This window comes from Anomaloglossus baeobatrachus, chromosome 3 (assembly GCF_048569485.1).
Source record: "Anomaloglossus baeobatrachus isolate aAnoBae1 chromosome 3, aAnoBae1.hap1, whole genome shotgun sequence".
Taxonomy (NCBI): domain Eukaryota; kingdom Metazoa; phylum Chordata; class Amphibia; order Anura; family Aromobatidae; genus Anomaloglossus; species Anomaloglossus baeobatrachus.
Window position 1 is genome coordinate 426,843,772 of NC_134355.1, and position 25,170 is coordinate 426,868,941.

Below are 25,170 nucleotides of genomic sequence, written 5' to 3' on the forward strand. Positions count from 1 at the left end.
GCCGGCATCTACCGTGTGTACAGAGCTCAGCTCCTGCTGTTAGATACGGGTGCCCACTATGTAATATAGCCGGCATCTACCGTGTGTACAGAGCTCAGCTCCTGCTGTTAGATATGGGTGCCCACTATGTAATATAGACGGCATCTACCGTGTGTACAGAGCTCAGCTCCTGAGCTTTCTCCACACTTGTGGATCCTGACACCAATGTACAGTTTAGCCCATATGCAGCAAGGATTTAAACAGATATATCATGAAAGCTGTCAAAGAAGGGAATTTTGTTACTTACCGTAAATTCCTTTTCTTCTAGCTCCAATTGGGAGACCCAGCCGATTGGGTGCATAGCTACTGCCTCCGGAGGCCACACAAAGTATTACACTAAAAAGTGTAAGGCCCCTCCCCTTCTGCCTATACACCCCCCGTGGGATCACGGGCTGCTTCAGTTTTAGTGCAAAAGCAAGAAGGAGGAAAGCCAATAACTGGTTAAACAAATTCAATCCGAAGGAACATCGGAGAACTGAAACCATTCAACATGAACAACATGTGTACCCGAACAACCAAAAATCCCGAAGGAACAGGGGCGGGTGCTGGGTCTCCCAATTGGAGCTAGAAGAAAAGGAATTTACGGTAAGTAACAAAATTCCCTTCTTCTTCGGCGCTCCATTGGGAGACCCAGACGATTGGGACGTCCAAAAGCAGTCCCTGGGTGGGTAAATTAATACCTCAAGTTTGGACTGTAAAAACAGCCCTTCCCTACATGGAGGCAACCGCCGCCTGCAGGACTCTTCTACTTAGGCTGGCATCCGCCTAAGCGTAGGCATGCACCTGATAACGCTTGGTGAAGGTGTGCAGACTCGCCCAGGTAGCCGCCTGGCACACCTGCTGAGCCGTAGCCTGGTGCCGTAATGCCCAGGACGCACCCACGGCTCTGGTAGAATGGGCCTTCAGCCCTGATGGAACCGGAAGCCCAGCAGAACGGTAGGCTTCAAGGATTGGTTCCTTGATCCATCGAGCCAGGGTGGATTTGGCAGCCTGCGACCCCTTGCGCTGACCAGTGACAAGGACAAAGAGTGCATCCGATCGGCGCAGGGGCGCCGTGCGGGAAATGTAGATTCTGAGTGCTCTTCACCAGATCCTGATGAAAAGGGGATACCACCTTAGGGAGAAACTCCGGAATCGGGCGCAGCACTACCTTGTCTTGGTGAAACACCAGGAAGGGAGCTTTGGATGACCGCGCTGCTAGCTCGGACACTCTCCGAAGAGACGTGACCGCTACCAGAAAGGCCACTTTCTGTGAAAGTCGAGAAAGTGAAACATCCCTCAGAGGCTCGAAGGGCGGCTTCTGGAGAGCAATTAGTACCCTGTTCAGATCCCATGGGTCTAACGGCCTCAGTACGGAGGGACAATGTGACAAACCTCCTGCAGGAACGTGCGTACCTGAGGAAGTCGTGCTAGGCGCTTCTGAAAGAATACAGACAGCGCTGGAACTTGTCCTTTAAGGGAGCCGAGCAACAAACCTGTTTCCCAACCCTGATTGCAGGAAGGAAAGAAAAGTAGGCAATGCAAATGGCCAGGGAGACACTCCCTGAGCAGAGCCCTAAGGTAAGAATATCTTCCACGTCCAGTGGTAGATCTTGGCAGACGTCGGCTTCCTAGCCCGTCACATGGTGGCAATGATGTCATGAGATAATCCTGAAGACGCTAGGATCCAGGACTCAATGGCCACCCAGTCAGGTTCAGGGCCGTAGGATTCAGATGGAAAACGGCCCTTGGAACAGTAAGTTTGGCCGGTCTGGTAGTGCCCACGGCTGGCCGACTGTGAGATGCCACAGATCCGGGTACCACGACCTCCTCTGCCAGCCTGGGGCGACGAGGATGGCGCGGCGGCAATCGGAGCTGATCTTGCGTAGCACTCTGGGCAACAGTGCCAGAGGGGGAAACACATAGGGTAGCTGGAACTGCGACCCATCCTGAACTAAGGCGCCTGCCGCCAGAGCTCGTTGATCGTAAGACCACACCATGAAACTCGTGACCTAGGTGTTGTGCCTAGACGCCATTAGGTCGACGTCCGGCCTCCCCCGAAGGCCCCAGATTTCCTGAAACCCGTCCGGGTGCAGAGACCATTCCCCTGCGTCCATACCCTGGCGACTGAGGAAGTCTGCTTCCCAGTTTTCTACGCCCGGGATGTGAACTGCGGATATGGTGGATGCTCTGTCTTCCACCCACATCAGAGTCCGCCGGACTTCTTGGGAGGCTTGCCGACTGCGTATTCTGCCTTGGTGGTTGATGTATGCTACCGCTGTGGAGTTGTCCGACTGAACTCGGATCTGTTTGCATTCCAGCCACTGCTGGAAGGCTTGCAGGGCAAGATACACTGCTTAGATTTCCAGAACATTGATCTGAAGGGTGGACTCCTGCTGAGTCCACGTACCCTGAGCCCTGTGGTGGAGAAAGACTATTCTCCACCCTGACAGACTCACGTCTGTCGTGACCACCGTCCAGGATGGGGGTAGGAAGGACCTTCCTTTTGACAATGAGGTGGGAAGAAGTCACCACTGAAGAGAGTCCTTGACCGTCTGAGAAAGGGAGACGTTCCTGTCTAGGGACGTCGACTTCCCATCGCTTTGGCGGAGAATGTCCCATTGAAGTGGACGCAGATGAAACTGCGCGAAAGGGACTGCCTCCATTGCTGCTACCATCTTCGCTAGGAAGTGCATGAGGCGTCTTAAGGGGTGTGACTGGCCTTGAAGGAGAGACTGCACCCCCGTCTGTAGTGAACGCTGTTTGTCCAGCGGAAGCTTCACTATCGCTGAGAGAGTATAGAACTCTATGCCAAGATATGTCAGTGATTGGGTCGGTGTCAGATTTAACTTTGAAAAGTTGATGATCCACCCGAAACTCTGGAGAGTCTCCAGCGCAACGTTCAGGCTGCGTTGGCATGCCTCTTGAAAGTGCGTTGACAAGTAGATCGTCCAAGTAAGGGATCACAGAGTGACCCTGAGAGTGCAGGACTGCTACCACTGCTGCCGTGACCTTGGTGAAAACCCGTGGGGCTGTCGCCAGACCTAAGGGCAGGTCTACGAACTGAAGATGCTTGTTTTATTTAACGAATCGCAGCAAACGCTGGTGCTCTGGAGCAATCGGCACGTGGAGATAAGCATCCTGATGTCTCTTGATGCTAGGAAATCTCCTTGAGACCTTGAGGCAATGACGGAGCGGAGGGATTCCATCCGGAACCGCCTGGTTTACACTGCTTTTTGAGCAGTTTTAGGTCTAGAACGGAACGGAAGAGCAGTCCTTTTTTGGCACCACAACCAGATTGGAGTAAAAACCGTGACCTTGTTCCTGAAGAGGAACAGGGATTATCACTCCTTCTGCCTGCAGAAGAGCATCGGCTCGGTCGAGAGGTGGGGAAGTTCTGAAGAATCGAGCCGGAGGACGAGAACAAAACTCTATCCTGTACACGTGAGACAAAATGTCTCTCACCCACCGGTCTTTGACCTGTGGCAGCTAAATGCCGCCAAAGCGGGAGAGTCTGCCACCGACCGCGGATGCGGAGAGAGAGGGCTGAAAGTCATGAGGAAACCGCCTTGGTAGCGGTTCCTCCGGCTGTTTTCTTTGGGCGTGATTGAGCCCGCCAGGAGTCTGAGCCCCTCTGAGCCTTTTGAGTCCTTTTGGACTAGGAAAATTGGGACCAGCCCGAGCCTGGAAAGGACCGAAACGTCGACTGTCCTTCCTTGGGTTTTGTTTGATCTGGGCTGGTGTAAGGAAGAATCCTTACCCTTGGCCTGTTTAATGATTTCATCCAATCGCTCAGCCAACAGTCTGTCACCAGATAATGGCAAACTGGTTAAGCCCTTTTTGCCCCCAAGGGTCGGTGCAAAACCACGGAGTTGGCGTATGCCACCGGCGTACGGCTCGTAGAGTCCAGGACAGCATGAATAGCGTAAGTCGCAATGCATGCGAGGATAAGGACGCCACCTGCGGCACAGATGTACGTGTGACAGTGTCTATCTGCGCAAGACCAGCTGAAATAGCTTGGAGTGCCCATACGGCTGCGAATGCCGGAGCAAACGACACGCCGATAGCTTCACAGACAGATTTCAACCAGAGGTCCATCTGTCTGTCAATGGCATCTTTAAGTGAAGTCCCATCTTCCACTGCAACTATGGAGGATGGCGCGGCGGAGAAAAGCTTGTCTGGATAAGCGTAGTGTTTCTGGACTGCTCCTCTGAGTCAGAGAGGCCCAAAAAGTACTGAATTTACGCTTGGGATACCTGAAATGGAATTTCTCCTGCTGAAGCTGACTCCTCCGCAGGAGGGGCTGAGGGAGAAATATCCACCAGTGTATTGATGGGCGCTATGAGATCATTCACCATGGCGTCCCATTAGAAGCATCCAGAATGAAAGCGGTCTCAGGATCAGAAACCTGACCAGCTACCTCATCATACAGAGAATCCTCTCGCTGAGACCCTGACCAATGTGTGAAGTCGAGGGTCTCTCCCAGCGAGCTCGCTTAGGCTGTCTGGGACTGTCGTCCGTGTCAGAGCCTTCAGTCTGGGATGTATGGGACCCTCTTGGAGCACGGATTAGTTCCAACTGAGGGAGACCGGGGAGCCTTGATTCAACAATGCCCTTGGTCTGAGTCACCGCCCTGGACTGCAAAGTTGCTAGAATTTTGTTCATAGTCCAAGACATTTTATCAGCAAAAAAACTGCAAACTCTGTCCTCTGGACAGTTTCACAGGTGGCCCTCTCTGGGCCACCACTAGCAGAGACTCTACCCATTAGGGGTTAGTGGAACCTGCCGGTAAAACAGCCTCACGTGCGGTACAGACAGCATAGAAAGCCTGTGCCTTGGCCCCCTTGCTCTATGCTGACGACATGCTGTTGTCTCCTCAGAGCTATCTAGGGGTATATCGCCAAGAAGCGACCGTACAGCCACAAGTCTCAGCCGCGCCGCAGCCTCCAGCGCGGCAGTTTCCCACAGATAAACTCACTCAGCTAAGCTGCAGTGAGTATAGTCCAAGCGCGCAGCGCTGTTGTCCTCGGCGCACTAACACGCCCAGCAATGCTGGCGTGTGTCTGTGTATGGTCTTGCAAATATAAGTACAAGGATAAAGTACACAAAAAAACACTGTGGCAATAGTGGGGTCAGCACCAAGGTGCTGCTTACCGCCCGCATAAGCGGGTAAGTGGTCGCCAGAATCCCTTTGCTGGGTCTCCCAGAGCCTGTGTCCGTTCTCCAGCTTAGATTGCCTGCAGGAATGGCTGCCGGCGTCCTGTGAAGAGGGGCGGGCCGTGGGCGTGCCCCAGACAAGAGCGGGAAACTGGCGTCCCCCTGTGCCCAGTGAGAGGGCTGGAGTATGTAAATAAGACTCCAGCCCTCGGCGCTGATCATTGTACAGCGTCTCGCCCCTTCCCTGACTGGCAGGGTTGGGGGCGGGAACGAAACGTAACTAGGCCGCAAAAGCCGGGGACTAGATTTATAAGCGCTGCCGTCGTAAAAGCGCGGCAGCGCGAAAGTCCCCGGCGCACCACAAGTCTCAGCCGCGCCGCAGCTCCAGCAGCGGCTGGCGCGGTAGTTCCCGACACATAAACTCACTCAGCTAAGCTGCAGTGAGTAAAGCCCAAGCGCGCAGCGCTACTGTCCCCGGCGCACTAACACACCCAGCAACGCTGGAGTGTGTCTGTGCATAGACTGTACGGGGACACAGAGTACCTTAACGTTGCAGGGCCTGTCCCTGACGATACTCCGCTCCATTCCAGCAGGATCTCCGGGTCTGTGGATGGAGCCCGGCCTCAGAGCCTGGAGGCCGGTAAGATCCCACTTCACCAGAGCCCTTCAGGGGGATGGGGAAGGAAAACAGCATGTGGGCTCCAGCCTCCGTACCCGCAATGGGTACCTCAACCTTAACAAACACCGCCGACAAAAGTGGGGTGAGAAGGGAGCATGCTGGGGGCCCTAGTATGGGCCCTCTTTTCTTCCATCCGACATAGTCAGCAGCTGCTGCTGACTAAAACAGTGGAGCTATGCGTGGATGTCTGACCTCCTTCGCACAAAGCATAAAACTGAAGCAGCCCGTGATCCCACGGGGGGTGTATAGGCAGAAGGGGAGGGGCCTTACACTTTTTAGTGTAATACTTTGTGTGGCCTCCGGAGGCAGTAGCTATACACCCAATCGGCTGGGTCTCCCAATGGAGCGCCGAAGAAAAGGCCATGATGTATATTTAAAACAGATACCTATGTTGAGGAAATCCTGGAAGACGTGCTGCCCCCGACCCCCCCAGCTTTTATTTCTCTTTTACTCATTCATCCCTGATTGCCCATCATTCCCTCAGTCACTCTTATTCCCATTGCTTTCTTCTACCTCTAAGATGCCTATACATGTTGTATATGTACCCCCTTAGTTTTGTTTGCCAACGCCGCTGATTGAGTAATGTCTCTCCAACATGATTTTGAAACTTAATGGAATATTTTTTTCCTCACAAGGATTGCTTCATTTTTTTTATAAAGCTGGACAGCAGAAGTGGATATAAGAGGTCATAGACAGATTTGTGGACCCGTGGATGCTCAGGTTCGCCCGCACTTTAAACTAAAGATCGTTTTGGGACCCAGACTTGACCTAAACTTGTTCCATGACCCTTAATCCAATATGAGTGAATGGGGACCCAAACTACCGGGCTCAACTCATGTAACGAGTATATTAGAAGTCACTGATTGGAAGTACAGCTCTCCAACCACATACAACCAGCCATAAACAATGCATTTTCGGGGAAGGAAGGGTGTTTTTTTTTGTGACACATTACATCCAAAAAAAAGTTACTTTTACCCCCAGTTAGAGCCATTCAGAGAAACTGAACCGAGTACCTGAGCCCAGCGATGCTCAATAAAGTAGTTAACATAAAAACAACACACAAACTGATTTTTTTAAAAAAACAAACAAACAAACAAGTGTTCGGCTTCAAGCCCTTGACACCCAGTGATCAGTACGAGCCTTGGACTCTACAGTTCAGGTTCGCTCATCTTTATTATATGTCGGATGATATTCCTGTTTAGCATGTTGTTTTAGGAATGACGGATGATATACGGTGGCATCTTCACTTATAGATATTCATGTTAAAAAAAACCATTTAGGCTATGTGCCCCCGCTGCGGAAAATTTGCGGAATTTGCCGCGATTTTTTCACGGCAATTCCGCAGTACAGCGAGTCCCCAGCCATTTCTATGGCATTTGGGGACTGCTGAGCCCATGCTGCGTTTTTTTCCGCAGCGGAAATAATGCGGTATTTCCCAGCGGAAAAATCTGCAGCATGTCAATTATTCCTGCGGATTTCTCCGCAGGGTCCCATACTTACCTGCCTTGATAGAAGACAACGGAGTCACTTTCTCCGTCCGGTGCACAGGAAAGCGGTGGAGCCAGATACAGGAAGGAAGAGGTGGGCGGGGCCTGCACGAGATCCTGTCATGTGACAGCCGGAGCTAGTTCAGGCCCGCCCACCTTCTCCTGCACAGTGCAGACACAGCCGGAGAGAAATGCTGCGTGATGGAGGTAAGTATGAACTCCCGATCACTGCAGCACTTGTTCTGCATTGAGGTTGCCGTGCCGAAGCCATGGTACTGTATCCTCAATGCAGAATGCCTGCAGCATATCCACAGGACATTCCGCAATACAACCGCAGCATGGAAACAGACAAAAGTTGTGCTGCGGTTTTCTGGGAGCTCCTGCGGAATTGTCCTGCGGATATAGCCGCAAGACACTGTCCCCGTGGGCACATAGCCTAACGGTATGGTTTTTTTTACGGTATTCCATGGAATAGAATAAAATAGTCTACTAATCTATTTCAGAACTTTTTTAATATTATACCCGCATAGTATAAAGATGAGCAAAAAGGAGAAAAAATTCTGTACAACGACTGAATGGTAGAAAATGTATATTTTATTAATGAAAAATAGCTAAAAAGCAGACAAACAATGTTGGATTAAAATGAGCAGAGACAAATAATGGTGAGTACCAATAGATGGCGCCCTCACCCCACAGTAGGTATATGGTAGCACACGTTAGAATTTCAACGCACAGCACATGAAGGGCTAAAAAGCCAATATTGCATACAACTAAAGTGTGCTGCTGCCTATTAGGTGCCCGTTACTAATACATCAAATACATAGTGTCAAAAAGTCTTGTAACAACGCACTATAATACATTGCAACCAAACATACCTAAATGGTGGACCCCCGGAAGAAGGAGTTACACCGAAACCTATGGGTCGGGGAATTGGGCTCTCATCCACCATTTAGGTATGTTTGGTTGCAATGTATTATAGTGCGTTGTTACAAGACTTTTTGACACTATATATTTGATGTATTAGTAACGGGCACCTAATAGGCAGCAGCACACTTTAGTTGTATGTAATATTGGCTTTTTAGCCCTTCATGTGCTGTGCGTTGAAATTCTAACGTGTGCTACCATATACCTACTGTGGGGTGAGGGCGCCATCTATTGGTACTCACCATTATTTGTCTCTGCTAATTTTAATCCAACATTGTTTGTCTGCTTTTTAGCTATTTTTCATTAATAAAATATACATTTTCTACCATTCAGTCGTTGTACAGAATTTTTTCTCCTTTTTGCTCATAGTAATCTGTATATGGCTTTGTCCATATTGTGAATATGGCACGGGATTGTCCGTGCTTTTTGGTATTGTTTATTCATAGTATAAAGATGGAAGTCAAAAGGGTACGGTCTTGGCCTCTGTCTAGCAATAAGGCTCTGTGAAGAGAACCTAACAATGTTGATGCCCGATTTTGCTTACATAGGTCTGCAATGGCAGTGACATGCGACAATTGGTCCTTCCTTACCTGGGGAGAGCAGATGCTAATGTGACAGTCCAGCAAATCATGACGCAGCTCCATGTCATCAGCCTTACTCTGGAAGATGCTCTGAAATGGAGAACAAGACATGACAATAAGGCTACAGAGTCACCTATAATGTTACTAGGTGGAAGAAGCAATCGTACAAAATATGTATGTAGTAGATATAATGGTGTCTTGGAGAGATGGTGTTTATAGAGGTCAACCACGGGGTTAAAGCCCTAATCCAGTCATTTCTTTAAATTTGCCCCTTTGTTAGGCATCATGTGTGTAAATGTCATGAAGGTAATAATATACTTACTGGGCCCATCTTCTCCCAGTTTCAGAAGTGCTCTGGTCCGCTGTGGCACCACATCTCTGACCTGCTGGATCATGGTGTGGAGCAGCGATTACTCTCTCAATGAAAGTCTCGCTCTATAGTCTCATAGGCTCGCAGTGAGAAAATTCAAAAAGTGACCTTCGCTCAACAGTTCAACCACTGTGTGATGCAGCAAGTAAAAAAATGCTGTAACATGGTGCTGCAACGGACCTAAAAACGGTAGAAGGCAGCAACCGCCTTCATGACACTTTCACATGTTCCCGAACAAAGGGGAAAGTAAGAAAAAAAAATCCCTGGAGTGGGGCTTTAACCCTTTCACCTTCCTGACCTTAATATTGTTTTATTAATTGGGTAATTTTTTATCATCTTCTCCTCTATCCCCCAGTGGATATAAGATTTTCAGGTAGCTCTATGGCGTTTCCCACCAAATGAAAATAATAGTCACCTAAGGCTGGTTTCACACATCCGATTTTTTACCGTTAGGCACAATCCGGCTTGTGCCTGATGCAACGGATCCGTTGCAGATTGTGGAAAAACTGATGCGACGGATCCAGCAAAAAACAGATAGAGAGATAGATAGATAGATAGATAGAGAGAGACTCCATCATCACCGCACACACCGGCACTATAGTCCCCTTCATCGCCACACACACACACAACCGCCCCCGTCATCACTGCACACATACAGGCGCACTACTGCCCCCATCATCACCGCACACACCGGCACTACCGCCCCCATCATCACCGCACACACCAGCACTATCACCCCCATCATCATGAACACACACACACACACACACACACACACACACACACACACACACACACACACACACACACACCCTGAGTGACGTCACCGCTGACCGCGCAACTCACTTCAGTTGCTCTGTGGAGCTCAAAGTGAGCGGCTGTGCTCTACAGCAACTCCTGTCAGCTTCCGATGTAGCAGAGCTGAAAACATTGTGGGACCTTGTGTGAATTACGCCGGACCTGGAGGGGTATTTGGGGATTAATAAAGTGGTGAAAGAGGGTGTTTTTTTGTCTTTTATTTCATAGTTTCATAGTTTCATAGTTTCATAGTTTTTAAGGTTGAAGGGAGACTCTAAGTCTATCTAGTTCAACCTGTAGCCTAACATGTTGATCCAGAGGAAGGCAAAAAAACCCCAATGTGTCAAATAAGCTCCAATGGGGAAAAAAATTCCTTCCTGACTCCACATACGGCAATCAGACTAGTTCCCTGGATCAACACCCTGTCATAAAATCTAATATACATAACTGGTAATATTATATTTTTCAAGAAATGCGTTCAGGCTCTGCTTAAATTTTACTAGTGAATCCCTCATTACAACATCATACGGCAGAGAGCTCCATAGTCTCACTGCTCGCACAGTAAAGAATCCTCATCTGTGATTATGATTAAACATTCTTTCCTCAAGACGTAGCGGATGCCCCCGTGTTCCAGTCGCAGGCCTAGGTGTAAAGAGATCTTTGGAAAGGTCTCTGTACTGTCCCCTCATATATTTATACATTGTGATTAGATCCCCCTAAGCCTTTGTTTTTCCTAACTAACTAACCCCAAGTTTAATAACCTGTCTTGGTATTGCAGCCCACCCATTCCTCTAATAATCTTGGTCGCTCTTCTATCTACCTGTAAGATTATGCTATTTATAACCTTCTATACTTTTGCTAACCAGAAATGCATCCATTCCTCTCTTAAATTCATTCAGTGAGTTGGCCATAACCACTTCCTCAGGAAGAGAGTTCCAGAGCCTCACTGCTCTTACCGTGAAGAACCCTCTTCTATGCTGATGTAGGAATTTTCTTTCCTCCAATCGAAAAGAATGCCCCCTTGTTCTTGTCATAGTCCTTGGTACAAACAGATCATGGGAGAGATCTCTATATAGCCCTCTGATATATTTGTACATATTTATTAGGTCTCCCCTAAGTCTTCTCTTTTCTAGAGTAAATAGACCTAATTTTGATAACCTTTCCGTGTATTGTAATGCACCCATTCCATTTATTATTTTAGTAGCTCGCCTCTGAACCCTTTCAAGTTCAGTAATGTCTTTCTTCAGCACCGGCGCCCAAAATTGCACACAATACTCCAAGTGTGGTCTGACGAGTGATTTGTACAGAGGGAGAATGATGTTTTCATCTCGTGCCCCCAAACCTCTTCTAATGCATCCCATCACCCTATTTGCTTTGGTGGCTGCTGCCTGACACTGGGCACTCCAATTTAGATTCTTATTCACTAAGATGCCTAAGTCTTTTTCCATGTCTGATTTCCCCAGCAGTTTCCCATTTAGTAAGTAATCGTAGCATCTGTTTCTCCTTCCCATGTGCATAACCTTACACTTATCTGTGTTAAACCTCATTTGCCATTTTTCAGCCCAATTCTCCAATTTACTCAAATCCATCTGTAGTTGCAAACTGTCCTCCTTTGTGTTAACTACCTTACATAGTTTTGTATCATCTGCAAATACTGATATTTTACTCTGTAAACCATCCACCAGATCATTAATAAATATATTAAATAGTAGGGGGCCCAATACAGACCCCTGTGGCACCCCACTAGTAACCCTGGCCCAATCTGAGTATGTGCCATTAATAACCACTCTTTGTTTTCTACCACTAAGCCAGCTACCTACCCATCTACACACATTTTCCCCGAGCCCAAGCTTTCTCATTTTACTTATCAGTCTTTTATGTGGGACAGTGTCAAATGCTTTACCGAAGTCGAGATAAATGACATCCAATGATTCTCCTCGGTCCATGTGAGAGCTTACATCCTCATAGAAGCTGATCAGGTTAGTTTGACAGGAGCGATCCTTCATAAATCCATGTTGATATGGAGTTAAACTGTTATTAACATTGAGACATTCCATAATAGTATCCCTTAAAAACCCTTCAAACATTTTACCCACAACTGATGTTAAGCTTACCGGCCTATAGTTTCCAGGTTCCCTTTTGCACCCTTTTTTGAATATTGGTACCACATTTGCTAGCCGCCAATCCAGTGGAACAGACCCAGTTTCTATAGAGTCTTTAAATAAAAGGAATAGAGGCCTGTCTATCACATTACTTAACTCCCTTAATACCCGAGGGTGAATGCCATCAGGGCCTGGTGATTTGTCAATTTTAATGTTACTAAGTCGGTTCTGCACTTCTTCCTGGGTTAGGCAGGTCATACTTAATGGGGCATTTACATGATCACTCTGCATTTCCCCTGGCATATGCTTTTCCTGTGTGAACACAGTTGAGAAAAAAGTATTTAAAACATTTGCTTTTCCCACATCGCTTTCTATGATTTTACCCTCATTATTCTTTAAAGGGCCAACACCATCAATTTTAATCTTTTTTCTGTTTATATAATTAAAGAATAGTTTGGGATTTGCTTTGCTTTCATTAGCAATGAGTCTCTCAGTTTCTATTTTTGCTAAATATATTTGTTTTTTACACATTTTATTTTTTTCTCTATATATTTTTAATGCTTCCTCGCTGCCTTCTTGTTTTAGCTTTTTAAATGCCTTTTTCTTATTATTCATTGCCCCTTTTACATCCTTATTTAGCCACATTGGTTTTCTCCTGTTCCTAGCCCTTTTATTTCCGTACGGTATGGCTCGCTCGCAGTGGGTGTTTAATACCGATTTAAAAATTTCCCACTTATTTTCTGTGCTCCCATTTTTGAGGACATTGTCCCAATCAATTTGGCGAAGGTCTTCTCTAAGCAGATCAAACTTTGCTTTCCTGAAATTCAGCGTTTTTGTAACCCCCCTCCAAGGCACCTTACTGAAGGACAAGTGGAATTGTATTATATTGTGGTCACTATTCCCTAGGTGCCCATCCACTCGTACGTCTGTTATTCTATCTGGCCTGTTGCTTAAAATTAAGTCCAGAAGGGCTGCCCCTCTAGTTGGACCCGGCACAAGTTGGGACAGATAATTATCCTTAGTTACTGACAGAAAACGGTTTCCTTTCTGAGATACGCAGGTTTCAGTTTCCCAGTCTATATCGGGGTAGTTGAAGTCCCCCATAATAATCACCTCATTGTGATTTGCTGCTTTGTCTATTTGTTTCAATAATATATTTTCAGTAGTTTCTGTTATATTTGGTGGCTTATAACAAACCCCTATGAGGATTTTATTAGTTTTCCCTCCTTGTATCTCCAACCATAGAGACTCCACCTCTTCATTTCCCTCTTGAATATCTTCTCTTAGTCTGGGCTTTAAACTGGACTTTATATATAGACAGACTCCACCCCCTTTCCTTTTTTTACGATCCCTCCTAAACAATTCATATCCTTGCAGGTTAGCCGCCCAGTCATAACTATCATCTAACCATGTCTCAGTTATTGCTACTATGTCGTATTTTTCCTCATACATTACCAGCTCCAGTTCTTCCATCTTATTGGTCAGGCTTCTTGCATTGGTCAGCATGCAGGAAAGAAGTTTTGCTCCCCTTTTCTTAGCTTCCTTCTGATTACCCTGCCTTGGGTCCTCTTTACGGCATCTAGTATCCTTGATTAGTTTGTCCTTCTGCTGCATGTTCTTGTCTGCTGATTTTTCTCATTTCAAATAAAGGATTTTTCGGTGTTTGTATTTATTTACTTTCACTGAAGATCAATCATGGAGGGGGAGGGTGGGGTGGGGTCTCTGGCGCCTGCCATGATTAACCTAGGAAATAGTGGCAGCTATAGGCTGCCATTAACTCCTTATTACCTCGATTGCCACCGCACTAGGGCAATTCGGGATGACCCGGGTAGAGTCCCGGGACTGTCGCATCGAATCGATGCGGCAATTCCGGGCGGCTGCTGGCTGATATTTTTAGGCAGGGGGGCTCCCTATAACGTGGGAGATGGTATAATGAGCGTACGGCATTTTCAAATCAGAAGAGAAATACAGAGAAAGACAGACAGACAGAGAAAGACAAAGACAGACAGAGAAAGACAAAGACAGACAGAGAAAGACAGACAGAGAAAGATTTTCTGACCAGAAAATTATTTATACCTCTTCTGGGCATGCTCAGTTGTAAAAAAAATCCCCCTATTTCTGTCGTTCGCTGAATGCCCCCGGATCAGGCGCACATAGCCAATCATTCTATAACACGCCGCCAGACATGGCGCTGGCCAGTTTTTTGCCGCAGCCAAAAAATGCTGCATGCTGCGTCCTGTCCGGCAGCCAGACACAGAACGTTCGCCGGATCAGGCGCACTCTGGATGAAACGCAAGGGCATCAGGCACAATCCGGCACGAATACAATTCAATGAGGAAAAAACGCATCCGGCTACGGATCCGCTTTTCGACGGATTGTGCCTGACGACAAAACCCGGCTGTGTGAAAGCAGCCTAATACAGACTAATTGTGTATCTCAGCATCAATTCATGCGGTAACAACTCTAGAATGATTCCACATTTCCCAGGGATTGCTTTATTATGACATATTACACTTCACGATAGTGGTAAATGTTGGTCAATATGATTTGCATGTATTTATGAAAACTTGATTTTTTTTATAATTTTGAAAGTTTCAATATTTTATTTTTTATGCGCCTAAACCAAAGAGTTAGGTCACAAAAAATAGTTACTAAATAACATTTCCCTCATGACTACGTTATATCAGCTCAATTTCTGAAACATCATTTTTTTTTTGTTAGGAAGTTAGAAGGGTTCAAGGTTTATCAGCAAATTCTCATTTTTCCAACAAAATTTACAAAAGTTTTTTTTTTTTTTTTAGGGACCACATCACATTGAAAGTGATTTTGAGAGGCCGAGGTAACAGAAAATACCCAAAAGTGACCCCATTCTAAAAACTGCACCCCTCACACTGGTCAAAACCACATCCAAAAAGTTTATTAACCCTTCAGGTGCTTCACATGAACTAAAGCCACATGGAAGAAAAAAATGAAAAATGTACATGTACCTTTTGCCCACAAAAATATTGCATCTTTATAAGAGTAAAGCCCGCTTTACACGCTACAATATATCTTACGATGTGTCTGCGGGGTCACGTCGTAAGTGATGCACATCCGGCATCGTAAGTACATTGCAGTGTGTGACAGCTACGTGTGATTGAACGGTAAAACATTCATCAAATACACGTCGTTCATTCCTCATGAATTGAACGTCAGATTGTTCAATGTTCCCGAGGTAGCATACATTGCAGTGTGTGACACCCCGGGAACGATGAACAGATCTTACCTGCGTCCTGCGGCTCCCGGCCAGCAATGCAGAAGGAAGGAGGTGGGCGGGATGTTTCCGTCCCGCTCAGCTCCGCCCCTCCGCTTCTATTGGCCGGCTGCCACGTGACATCGATGTGACGCCGAACGTCCCTCCCACACCAGGAAGTGGATGTTCTCCGCCCACAGCAAGGTCGTATAGACGGGTACGTACGTGTGACGGGGGTTAATCGTTTGTGCGGCACATTCAACAAAATTGAACGTGCCGCACATACGATGGGGGCGGTTACGATCACATACGATATCCTATGCAGAATCATAACATGTAAAGCAGGCTTTACAGGGAAAAAATGACTATACAATTTGTTGTGTAATTTCTTCTAAATATACAAATAACCCAGATTGAGATCTCTGCGAGCCAAGATCTCAATCTGCGCGTGCGCCACCTCCGCGACCATTTACCCGAAGTCTATTGAGTCCACCACTGGGAGATCCATGGTGCCCGCCTCATGCCGCAACACCCCCTCCTCCTAGCCTCAAGCCTGCAACATCGCCCAACTCATGCCACTGCAGACTTCCTTCAGCGGCGACCTTGCCCTCTGTGACCCCGCTCCACTGCTGGCCCTGGAAAGTAAAATGCATCCCCATTCCCCCCTAATTGTTTTGGGGAAAAAAAGTGAGAGTCTTATAATCTGCAAAATACGGTACATTTTTACCACAAAAATGTAGTTTTCACTCAAGAATTTACATTTTCACATTAGGTCATGGGTAAAAATGGCATCAAAATTTGTCACACAATTTCTGCTGAGCGTGGCAATACCCCACATGTAACTTACGATACTACTTAGCCCATGACAAGACTTGGGAAGGCAGGAGCGCTATTTGACCCTTGGAACATAAATTTTCCTAAAATAGTTATACAGAGCGATAAAATGTCAGAAAAGCAGAATTATCCCTCAATTGTTCCTATTTTGGAACTTACACACCTCTGAATTTATGTACAGATGTACTGACTATTTTCACTCCATGGGTGTTTTCCAGAAACAAGCAGCATTGGATGTTGCTGAGTGAAAATTGCAAATCTGCTATTGTGGTGCCCAGCTCGTGCTTCTGGAGATACGCATCCTGTAAACTAAGCGGGCTTCCATACTAAGAAATATGAATGCTAAATGTGGTTTAGGCAGATTGTGGGGCTGAAAAAGGAGGGGAGACATTTCGATTTGGGAGTGTAGATTTTGCTGGATTCTGTTTGGGGGGATCCAATTCTCTTTTCCAGAGCCTTTGTGTTACCAGAAATGTGGAAACCACCTATATACCCGTTGACAGCTGATGGACCTGAGTGGAGACTTTTTTTTTTGTGGAATGAGTTGAAGTTTTTATTGGAAAAATTTTACATGACGTTTTGGATCACATTTATCCTGCGTCTACACTTAGCATTTACATCGGTGTTTTCATCTAAATCTCCCAATGACACGATTCAGATGAAACCCCCTGACAGATCCTTTCGCTATAATGAGGCAGGCAGAGATACTTTGAACTCTGACCTCAGTTTGGCAGTGTCCGTCTTTCCAGACGGGAGCAGAACTGTGGCCAACTGAGCTTTTATGAACATTTAAAATGACGGACACAGCCAAATCATAGGCCAGACACTGTCCAAGGTGTCTGCCTCATTAGAGGGAATGTTCCGTCTGAATCACACATTTCAGAGTTTACATATAAAGCCTGATATAAGAGCGTAAGGTAGCGCGCAGGATAAATGTGAGCTGAGCCATACTGTGATTTTTAGGAGGCAGAATTATCAAAATCAGGTCAAGAGTTTATTTTATAGTTCACAGTGCAAAATAGGACATACAGGTATGATCGATGTCGGGAAGGGATTAACATAAAGGTGCTTATCAGAGTTTTATAGTTTTTACAAGCAGATATGGTTCAATGGCTGATCTCCTACCGTAGGAAACTGGTAGCGCTTCAAATCCTGGCTTTTTTGGTACAACAGTACTCTTTTCGTCTTGCTATCCATAGCAAGGATCACATCATCTTCTTGACACCGTGTTCGGTGCACCGGTGAGGACTCCTTAAGAATCATGGTCATCACTGAAATATTTTTCTCCAGCTTCCGTCGAGTCCTGAAAAATATATACGAAGGCAAATTAGCAGAGGCTCAGGAAATCGTACGCAAGACTCCTACGAAAAATGGCTGACCTGTGCTCCTCCAAAGCTGCTTCAACGTTTATATTAGACACCACATCCCCCGTCACCAACAGAAAGTCTGAGCGCACCAGGGATTTGGCATCAACATCTCGGAGGACATCTCCAAGTGAGCGGTAAAGCTCAGAGGTCACCACACGCACTACATTGGAGCTCGTAGGCCGACACCACTTGGAATTTCTGTGAGAATATAAATCATTTTAGAAGTCAGCTTCATATATACTGTTATTTATGAGAGTTATATTTAAAGGGCACATCATTAATGTCTTCAGATCATCGCACAAGGTCTTCTGAGCTGAATTGCATCATAGTTATGGGATGTAAAAGGGAAAAGATTGTTAGTAGGGTTCATGGTCATATCCATCATATCCACGTCTGTTACCTGAGATGTTCCTTTATGTCATTTGCCATCCAGCAGCAGAACACAAATGTTTCTTTAACACCCGTGGCAGTGAGAAATTCAAGGGTATAATCAATCAAAGCCACATTCGCCAATGGCAGAAGAGCCTGGAAAATAAGAAAGGGGATTATGATGCAGAAAACATTATTTTGAGGACAGAAAATATGCAACAGTGCAAAAACTTCAAGAAGCAGATAGAGTGCCGACTGCTAACCAAGAAAACCATGGGGTATTCCTGTATCGTACATTTATCACACGTCCACCGGATCCCACTAATGTGACCTGCATGTATCCTGAGAGGGACTCTAATGTGCAACGCTATTAGTGGAGATGTGGCCAGAATTCCCGGCCTCCTCTCCGCAGCTCCTGAGGATGTCCTACTGTGGAGACGCAGGTCTCATTCATGGAACCTGACCTTTAGCATTGGCGGACACAGACAGGAAAGGGCCCCTGTGCAGGAACAGCATACGGGCCCATTGCAGCCCAAGAGCTCATCATAATACACAATTCCACCTGCTCTGCAGGGAGAAATGGCCCCCAACCTCTTGGACCCCTGTGTGGCTGCACCAATGATGTGTCCGCCCCTGACCTATACTATATATTCATTGCATATCTTGAGAAAAGTATAAGGTATGAATGCCCCCGAAGCTTTGTTGGACCACCTTGGATCTGGTATTGATTGGTCATCAGGATGTAACTCTCGGAACCTCTTTTGCTGACCCCATCTATTGCCATTCTGAAATACTGCACAAGCCAGGCCCTGAGCTTTAGGCTATGTGCCCATGAGAGTTTGTGCCTGCGGATATATCTGCAGGTACGTCCGCAGGTTTCCCGCAGCTGCTCCCCGAAATAGCGACATAGCTGCGGTAAACCTCCGGAAATCCCGGCCTCTATCTCCATAGTGGAGGGCCGGGATCTCCGCAGGTATTTCCGCATAAATAACTGACATACAATTATGTGCAGCTGCGGGACATCCGCAGCATATTCCGCAGCCGCACATACCGCAGCATGGACACAGCACTCCCCATGTCCCATAGGATAACATGGGGAGTGTCTGTGCTTGCTAAGACTGCGGATTTATCTAGAAAATCCAGATAAATCCGCGGGTACAAAGTCCCGTGGGCACAGATCCTGAATAATAGGCAAAAAAAATCCACTTCTAGCTGGCACATGCCACTGACAATACATGAGCTGTACCTCAATAGTCACGGTCTCCTGTCAGCCCACCCGCTCTCGATTGATGCCATCTTTGACAGAGGTAGATGCTAGCAGGACGTCATAACCCCCGCAGCACTGCTCAGATAGTGCGGTATAAACCACAAGCGCCATAGCGCCATGCCTATAGGTTACCACCGCCATCTACAGTGACAGCATTCCTTACAATGACATGTCAGCTGAATTCCGTGCCCTAACCACGGGCAGCATGAAACACACAGGATCGCCAATTACATGAGGTCTGTGTTTAATGGATCCCAGATTACATTAGGACAAAACGCAGAGAAAGCATGATGGGGACAAAAGACATAGGTCCTCATACTGGGGGTGACAGGTCTACTTAAAGGGGGTTTTCTGGGGAAAAAGTTATCAGCACGTTGGCTCACTGATCCTGCAGTTCTGACCTCCAGGATTCGCACTGATTGGCAGAGTGAGCCGCTTTTATCCCCTGTATGAATTGGGGCACCATGTCTGATGCCTGACACTGCTCCAGTCATTCCCTCTGGGCCGCAGTGGTCAAATATGCGCATTTCTGCTCCATTCTGCCAATCCCAGCGGTCAGACCCCACCGATCACCATGTAGTATCACTGATCCTAAGGACAAGGGCACTAACTTATTCTGACCGACGGTCCATATAGGAGGATAATGCAGCAGCACTCCTAGACATCACCAATCCACCTAGTCTGCCTGTAGATTAACCAGCCTGGCAGGATCCATGTGGTGGGAGACTGATGCAATAGAAAGGCAATAATCAGGCGGCCGCCCTATAGCCTGGTGTGGGCGCCCAGCAGGCTCACGTCACCGGCCAGCCTTCGTGCCCATATGTTCTCCCCACTTATGGCTCTCACCCGGGGCCGATCCTTGGTAACGGGATAGAACCTCCTGTTGAAGCTGTCCGCGATCAGCACGGCCTGGAGTGGCGGCAGCTCATCGTCTGCCCCGGTGCTGCGCTTCCCCACACGCGAAGCCATGTTATTCACGCATGTACTAATAGCCTCCTCCTCGGCCACCGTCCTCGGTGTCGCCCGGCTTCGCCTACGGTGGCCTAGAAAAGTCAAACGTGTTCAAAACGATAATGCTTGATGTCAGCCATTTTGGTACACCTAAAGGTGTAACAAAATGGTGTATTGCACAGCCGCAGTCTCACACAGCCGCTGGCGGAGGTCTGCCCTGACAGTGTTCTCTGTATAGCTGCTACTATTACTACAGGGGCTAATAATGTGTGTCGCTATACAGGTAGGAAATAGGGTGCACTAATTGGGTATCGTCTCTGCCAGTGAAATCTCCTTTCTGATGGCTGCTGTATCCTGTAAATATAGAAAAGCAGTGGAAATGTCGATTTCTGCAATTTTGTTAAAATTGAAATGAATATAAATGAAAATTAAATACAGTTTATGGGTAAGAAATGATGTCTCCTACATAAAGTACAACCTGCAACGCAGAAAAACGAAGCCTCGTACAGCTGCGGTGGACTGTAAAAGAAGCTATGGCTGGAGATGAAAAGGCGCAGAATGAAAGATTCACAAGGCCACAATGATGGGTGCTGTAGTAGGTAGTGAACATAGGGCGTAGACGGCCGTATAACACGGACGAGATCACATCGCAGCGCCCGGACTGTCCGCGGCCTTCTGACCCAAGCTGTGAGAGCTGGATAGAAATATACACAGTCACTCTCTGGTCCGGACAGCGACCAGCCCATCCCTGGCACTGTGATGTGATCCTCATCCGTATGATACGCTTGTCTGAACGAGCCCTTAAAGTCGCAGTTAGCCGGCCGTATAACACGGACGAGGATCGCATCGCAGCGCCCGGACTGTCCGCGGCCTTCTGACCTGAATGTGAGAGCTGCATAGAAATTCACACTGTCACTTTCAGGTCCGGACAGCGACCAGCCAATCCCTGGCACTGTGATGTGATCCTCATCCGTATGATACACTTGTCTGAACGAGCCCTTAAAGTCGCAGTTAGCCGGCCGTATAACACGGATGAGGATCGCATCGCAGCGCCCGGACTGTCCGCGGCCTTCTGACCCGAATGTGAGAACTGCATAGAAATTCACACTGTCACTTTCAGGTCCGGACAGCGACCAGCCAATCCCTGGCACTGTGATGTGATCCTCGTCCGTATGATACACTTGTCTGAACGAGCCCTTAAAGTCGCAGTTAGCGGCCGTATAACACGGACGAGGATCGCATCGCAGCGCCCGGACTGTCCGCGGCCTTCTGACCCGAATGTGAGAGCTGCATAGAAATTCACACTGTCACTTTCAGGTTCGGACAGCGACCAGCCAATCCCTGGCACTGTGATGTGATCCTCGTCCGTATGATACGCTTGTCTGAACGAGCCCTTAAATTCGCAGTTAGCCGGCCCTATAACACGGACGAGGATCGCATTGCAGCGCCCGGCATGGCTGCGACCTCCTGCCTCAAGTGTGAGAGCTACATACAAATACATGCTATCACTCAGGTCAGGAGACTACCGGCTAGTCTACGCACTGTTATGCGATCCTTGTCCGTATTATACGGCCTCTGACTGCACCTTTAAGGGCTTAACGAGCCCTTAATAGAGCAGTCAGATGGCTGCCGGCTCTCCTGACCTGACTGCGATATCATGTACCGTATTTCGTGCAGCACTCAAGCTCTGGTCTGGAGGCCACGGCCAGTCCGAGCACTTCGATGCGATCGTGGTCTGTGTTATACAGCCGTCTAACTGCACCCTTAAGGGCTCGTTCAGATGAGCGTATCATATGGACGAGTATCGCAGCGCCTGGACTTGCTGGCGGCCTCCTGACCCAAGTGTGAGAGCTGCATAGAAATACACGATGTCACTCTGAGGTCAGGAGAGCCACCGACCAGTCAAGGCACTGCATGCGATCCTTCGTATGATACACTCATCTGAACGAGCCCTTAATGGAGCAGTCAGACGGCTGCCGGCTCTCCTGACCTGACTGCGATAGCATGTATTTCGTGCAGCTCTCATGCTCTGGTCTGGAGGCCGCGGCCAGTCCAAGCACTGCGATGCGATCGTCGTCTGTGTTACACGGTTGTGTGACTGCACCCTTAAAGGGAACCTGTCACAACTTTCTTTTTCGCTCCTAATTGGGAGACCCAGACAGTGGGTGTATAGCTACTGCCTCTGGAGGCCGCACAAAGAACTACACTTAAAAGTGTAAGGCCCCTCCCCTTCTGGCTATACACCCTCCCGTAGGAGTACGGATTCCTCAGTTTTAGCTTTGTGCGCAGGAGGTCAGACACGCACGCATAGCTCCATTGTTTTTAGTCAGCAGCAGCTGCTGACTATGTCGGATGGAAGAAAAGAGGGCCCATACAGGGCTCCCAGCATGCTCCCTTCTCACCCCACTGTATGTCGGAGGTGTTTGTAAGGTTGAGGTACCCATTGCGGGTACGGCGGCAGGAGCCCACATGCTGATTCCTTCCCCATCCCTTTTTACAGGGCTCTGGGTGAAGTGGGATTTACTGGTCTCCAGGCACTGAGACCGTGCTCCATCTACAGCCCCTGGAGAAGATGCTGGATGGAGCGGAGTACATCAGGGACATGGCCCTGCTTCCTCAAGGTACTCTGTGTCCCCGTGCATTTGGCGCTCACACCGCAGCATGCTGGGTGTTGTAGTGCGCCGGGGACATCAGCGCTGCGGCGCTTGTGCCATGGCCTCATTCAGCTTCGCTGAAGCAGGCACACTTCTGGGAATCGGTCGCGCCGGCCGCTGGGACTGCGGCGCGGCTGGCACTTGTGGTGCGCCGGGGACTTCAGCGCGGGCCGCGCTTTTACGGCGGCCGCGCTGATAACTCGAGTCCCCGGCTTTTGCGGCCTGCTTCCGTTCGTTCCCGCCCCCAGACCTGCCAGTCAGGAGAGGGGCGGGACGCTGGTCAGTGCATCAGCGCCGAGGGCTGGAGTCGTTTTTACATACTCCAGCCCTCACAATCGGCACAGAGGGGACACTGTTTCCCGCACTTTTGTTTAGGAACTCCCACGGACCGCCCCTCTCCACAGACGCCGCCAGCCATTCCTGCTGACACGCTGAGCTGCAGAGGGGAGCCGGGGAGACCCAGACAAGGAATTCTGCGCCTCTTACCCGCTATTCAGCGGGCGGTAAGCAGCCCTCAGGGCTCACCCCCTCTTGTGCCAGTAGTATTCTTAGTATTTTGTTTCTACAAATACTTTGTATTGCATAGCGCTGGTCGCCCTTTGGCTATAGACTCTCTCACATTGCAGAGAGCCAGCAGCATGTCGTCCGTAAAACGCAAGGGTGCCAAGGCACAGACATTATATGCTTCCTGCACCGCATGTGGGACTTTTCTACCGGCAGGCTCCACGGACCCCCATTGTGTGCAGTGCTCGGCCCCTGCGGCGCTTGCACAGTCGGGACCTCTGCTGGACGTGACCCAGGGTGTACCACCTGTGAATGCTGTCCAGGTGACAGGAACTGAGTTTGCAGCTTTTGCTGACAGAATGTCTCTCACTATGTCACAAATTCTTGACACATTGCGAGCTAGGCCTGTACTTCAGGCCACGGACACTGTGCAATCATTGCCCCCTGGTCCCCCTCAGCTGAATTACCTCCAAGCTCCGGGACGGGCACATACACCTCAGGGTGAAGACTCTGACTCGGACGATGGCCCCGGGCAGCCTAAGCGGGCTCGCTATGACGGGCCTTCACATTCATCTCAATGGTCAGGATCCCAGCGAGATGAATCTATGGGTGATGAGGCGGACGTAACTGATCAGGATTCTGATCCTGGGACCGCTCTCAATCTAGATACACCAGATGGCGACGCCATAGTTAATGATCTTATATTTAACATCAATAAGATGTTAAATATTTCCCCACCAGCTCCTCTTGTAGAGGAGTCAGCTTCGCAGCACGAGAGAATCCATTTCAGATACCCTAAGCGTACATTAAGCACTTTTCTGGACCACGCTGACTTTAGAGACGCAATCCAGAAACCCCACGCTTATCCTGAAAGGCGTTTTTCTAAACGGCTTAAAGATACACGCTATCCTTTTCCCCCTGAGGTGGTCAAGGGTTGGACCCAGTGTCCAAAAGTGGATCCTCCAATTTCCAGGCTTGCAGCTAGATCCTTGGTTGCAGTTGAAGATGGAGCGGCACTTAAAGATGCCACTGACAGGCAGATGGAGCTCTGGCTGAAATCCATCTATGAAGCGATTGGAGCGTCGTTAGCGCCATCTTTTGCGGCCGTATGGGCACTCCAAGCTATCTCAGCCGGGCTTGCGCAAGTCGACTCAGTCACACGTGCATTTGCCCCGCAGGTAGCACCATTGACCTCGCAAATGGCGGCATTCGCGTCGTACGCGATTAATGCTGTTCTTGACGCTACAAGCCGCACGGCAGTGGCGTCAGCCAACTCCGTTGTTTTGCGTAGGGCCCTGTGGTTGAGACATTGGAAAGCAGATTCTCATTCCAAGAAGTGCTTAACCAATTTGCCTTTTTCTCGTGACCGATTGTTTGGAGAGCGTTTGGATGAAATCATCAAACACTCCAAGGGTAAGGACTCATCCTTACCGCAACACAGACAAAACAAACCCCAACAGAGGAAGGGTCAGTCTGGTTATCGGTCCTTTCGAGGACCGGGCAGGTCCCAATTCGCCTCGTCAAAAAAGACTCAAAAAGACCAGAGACGCTCAGATTCTTGGAGGTCTCAGTCACGCCCAAAAAGGACAGCCGGAGGAACCGTTGCCAAGACGGCGTCCTCCTGACTTGCAGTCTCCGATTCCCACACCCGCGGTCGGTGGGAGGCTTTCCCACTTTGGCGACATTTGGCTGTCACGCGTCAAAGACCGTTGGGTGAGGGATATTCTGTCTCACGGGTACAGGACAGAGTTCAGTTCTCGTCCGCCAACTCGTTTCTTCAGAACTTCTCCACCACCAGACCGAGCCGATGCTCTGTTGCAGGCGGTGGCCGCTCTAAAGGCGGAAGGAGTGGTGACCTCCGTCCCTCTTCAGGAAC

General features: G+C 48.4%; 1 protein-coding gene across 1 annotated transcript in view; it reads right to left on the bottom strand.

Moving 5' to 3' along the window:
• EIF2B5 (eukaryotic translation initiation factor 2B subunit epsilon) overlaps window positions 1-20,234 on the bottom strand; it is a 76,355-nt gene extending 56,121 nt beyond the window's left edge. Inside the window, exons 1-5 of the mRNA XM_075338483.1 lie at window positions 20,032-20,234; window positions 17,950-18,074; window positions 17,562-17,747; window positions 17,308-17,485; window positions 8,856-8,936 (exon numbers count right to left, since the gene is read on the bottom strand). Of these exons, the coding sequence (XP_075194598.1) occupies window positions 8,856-8,936; window positions 17,308-17,485; window positions 17,562-17,747; window positions 17,950-18,074; window positions 20,032-20,154 (693 nt within the window). The 5' untranslated portion in view covers window positions 20,155-20,234. The remainder of the gene's footprint in view (window positions 1-8,855; window positions 8,937-17,307; window positions 17,486-17,561; window positions 17,748-17,949; window positions 18,075-20,031) is intronic.
• Between the last annotated feature and the right edge of the window lie 4,936 nt (window positions 20,235-25,170).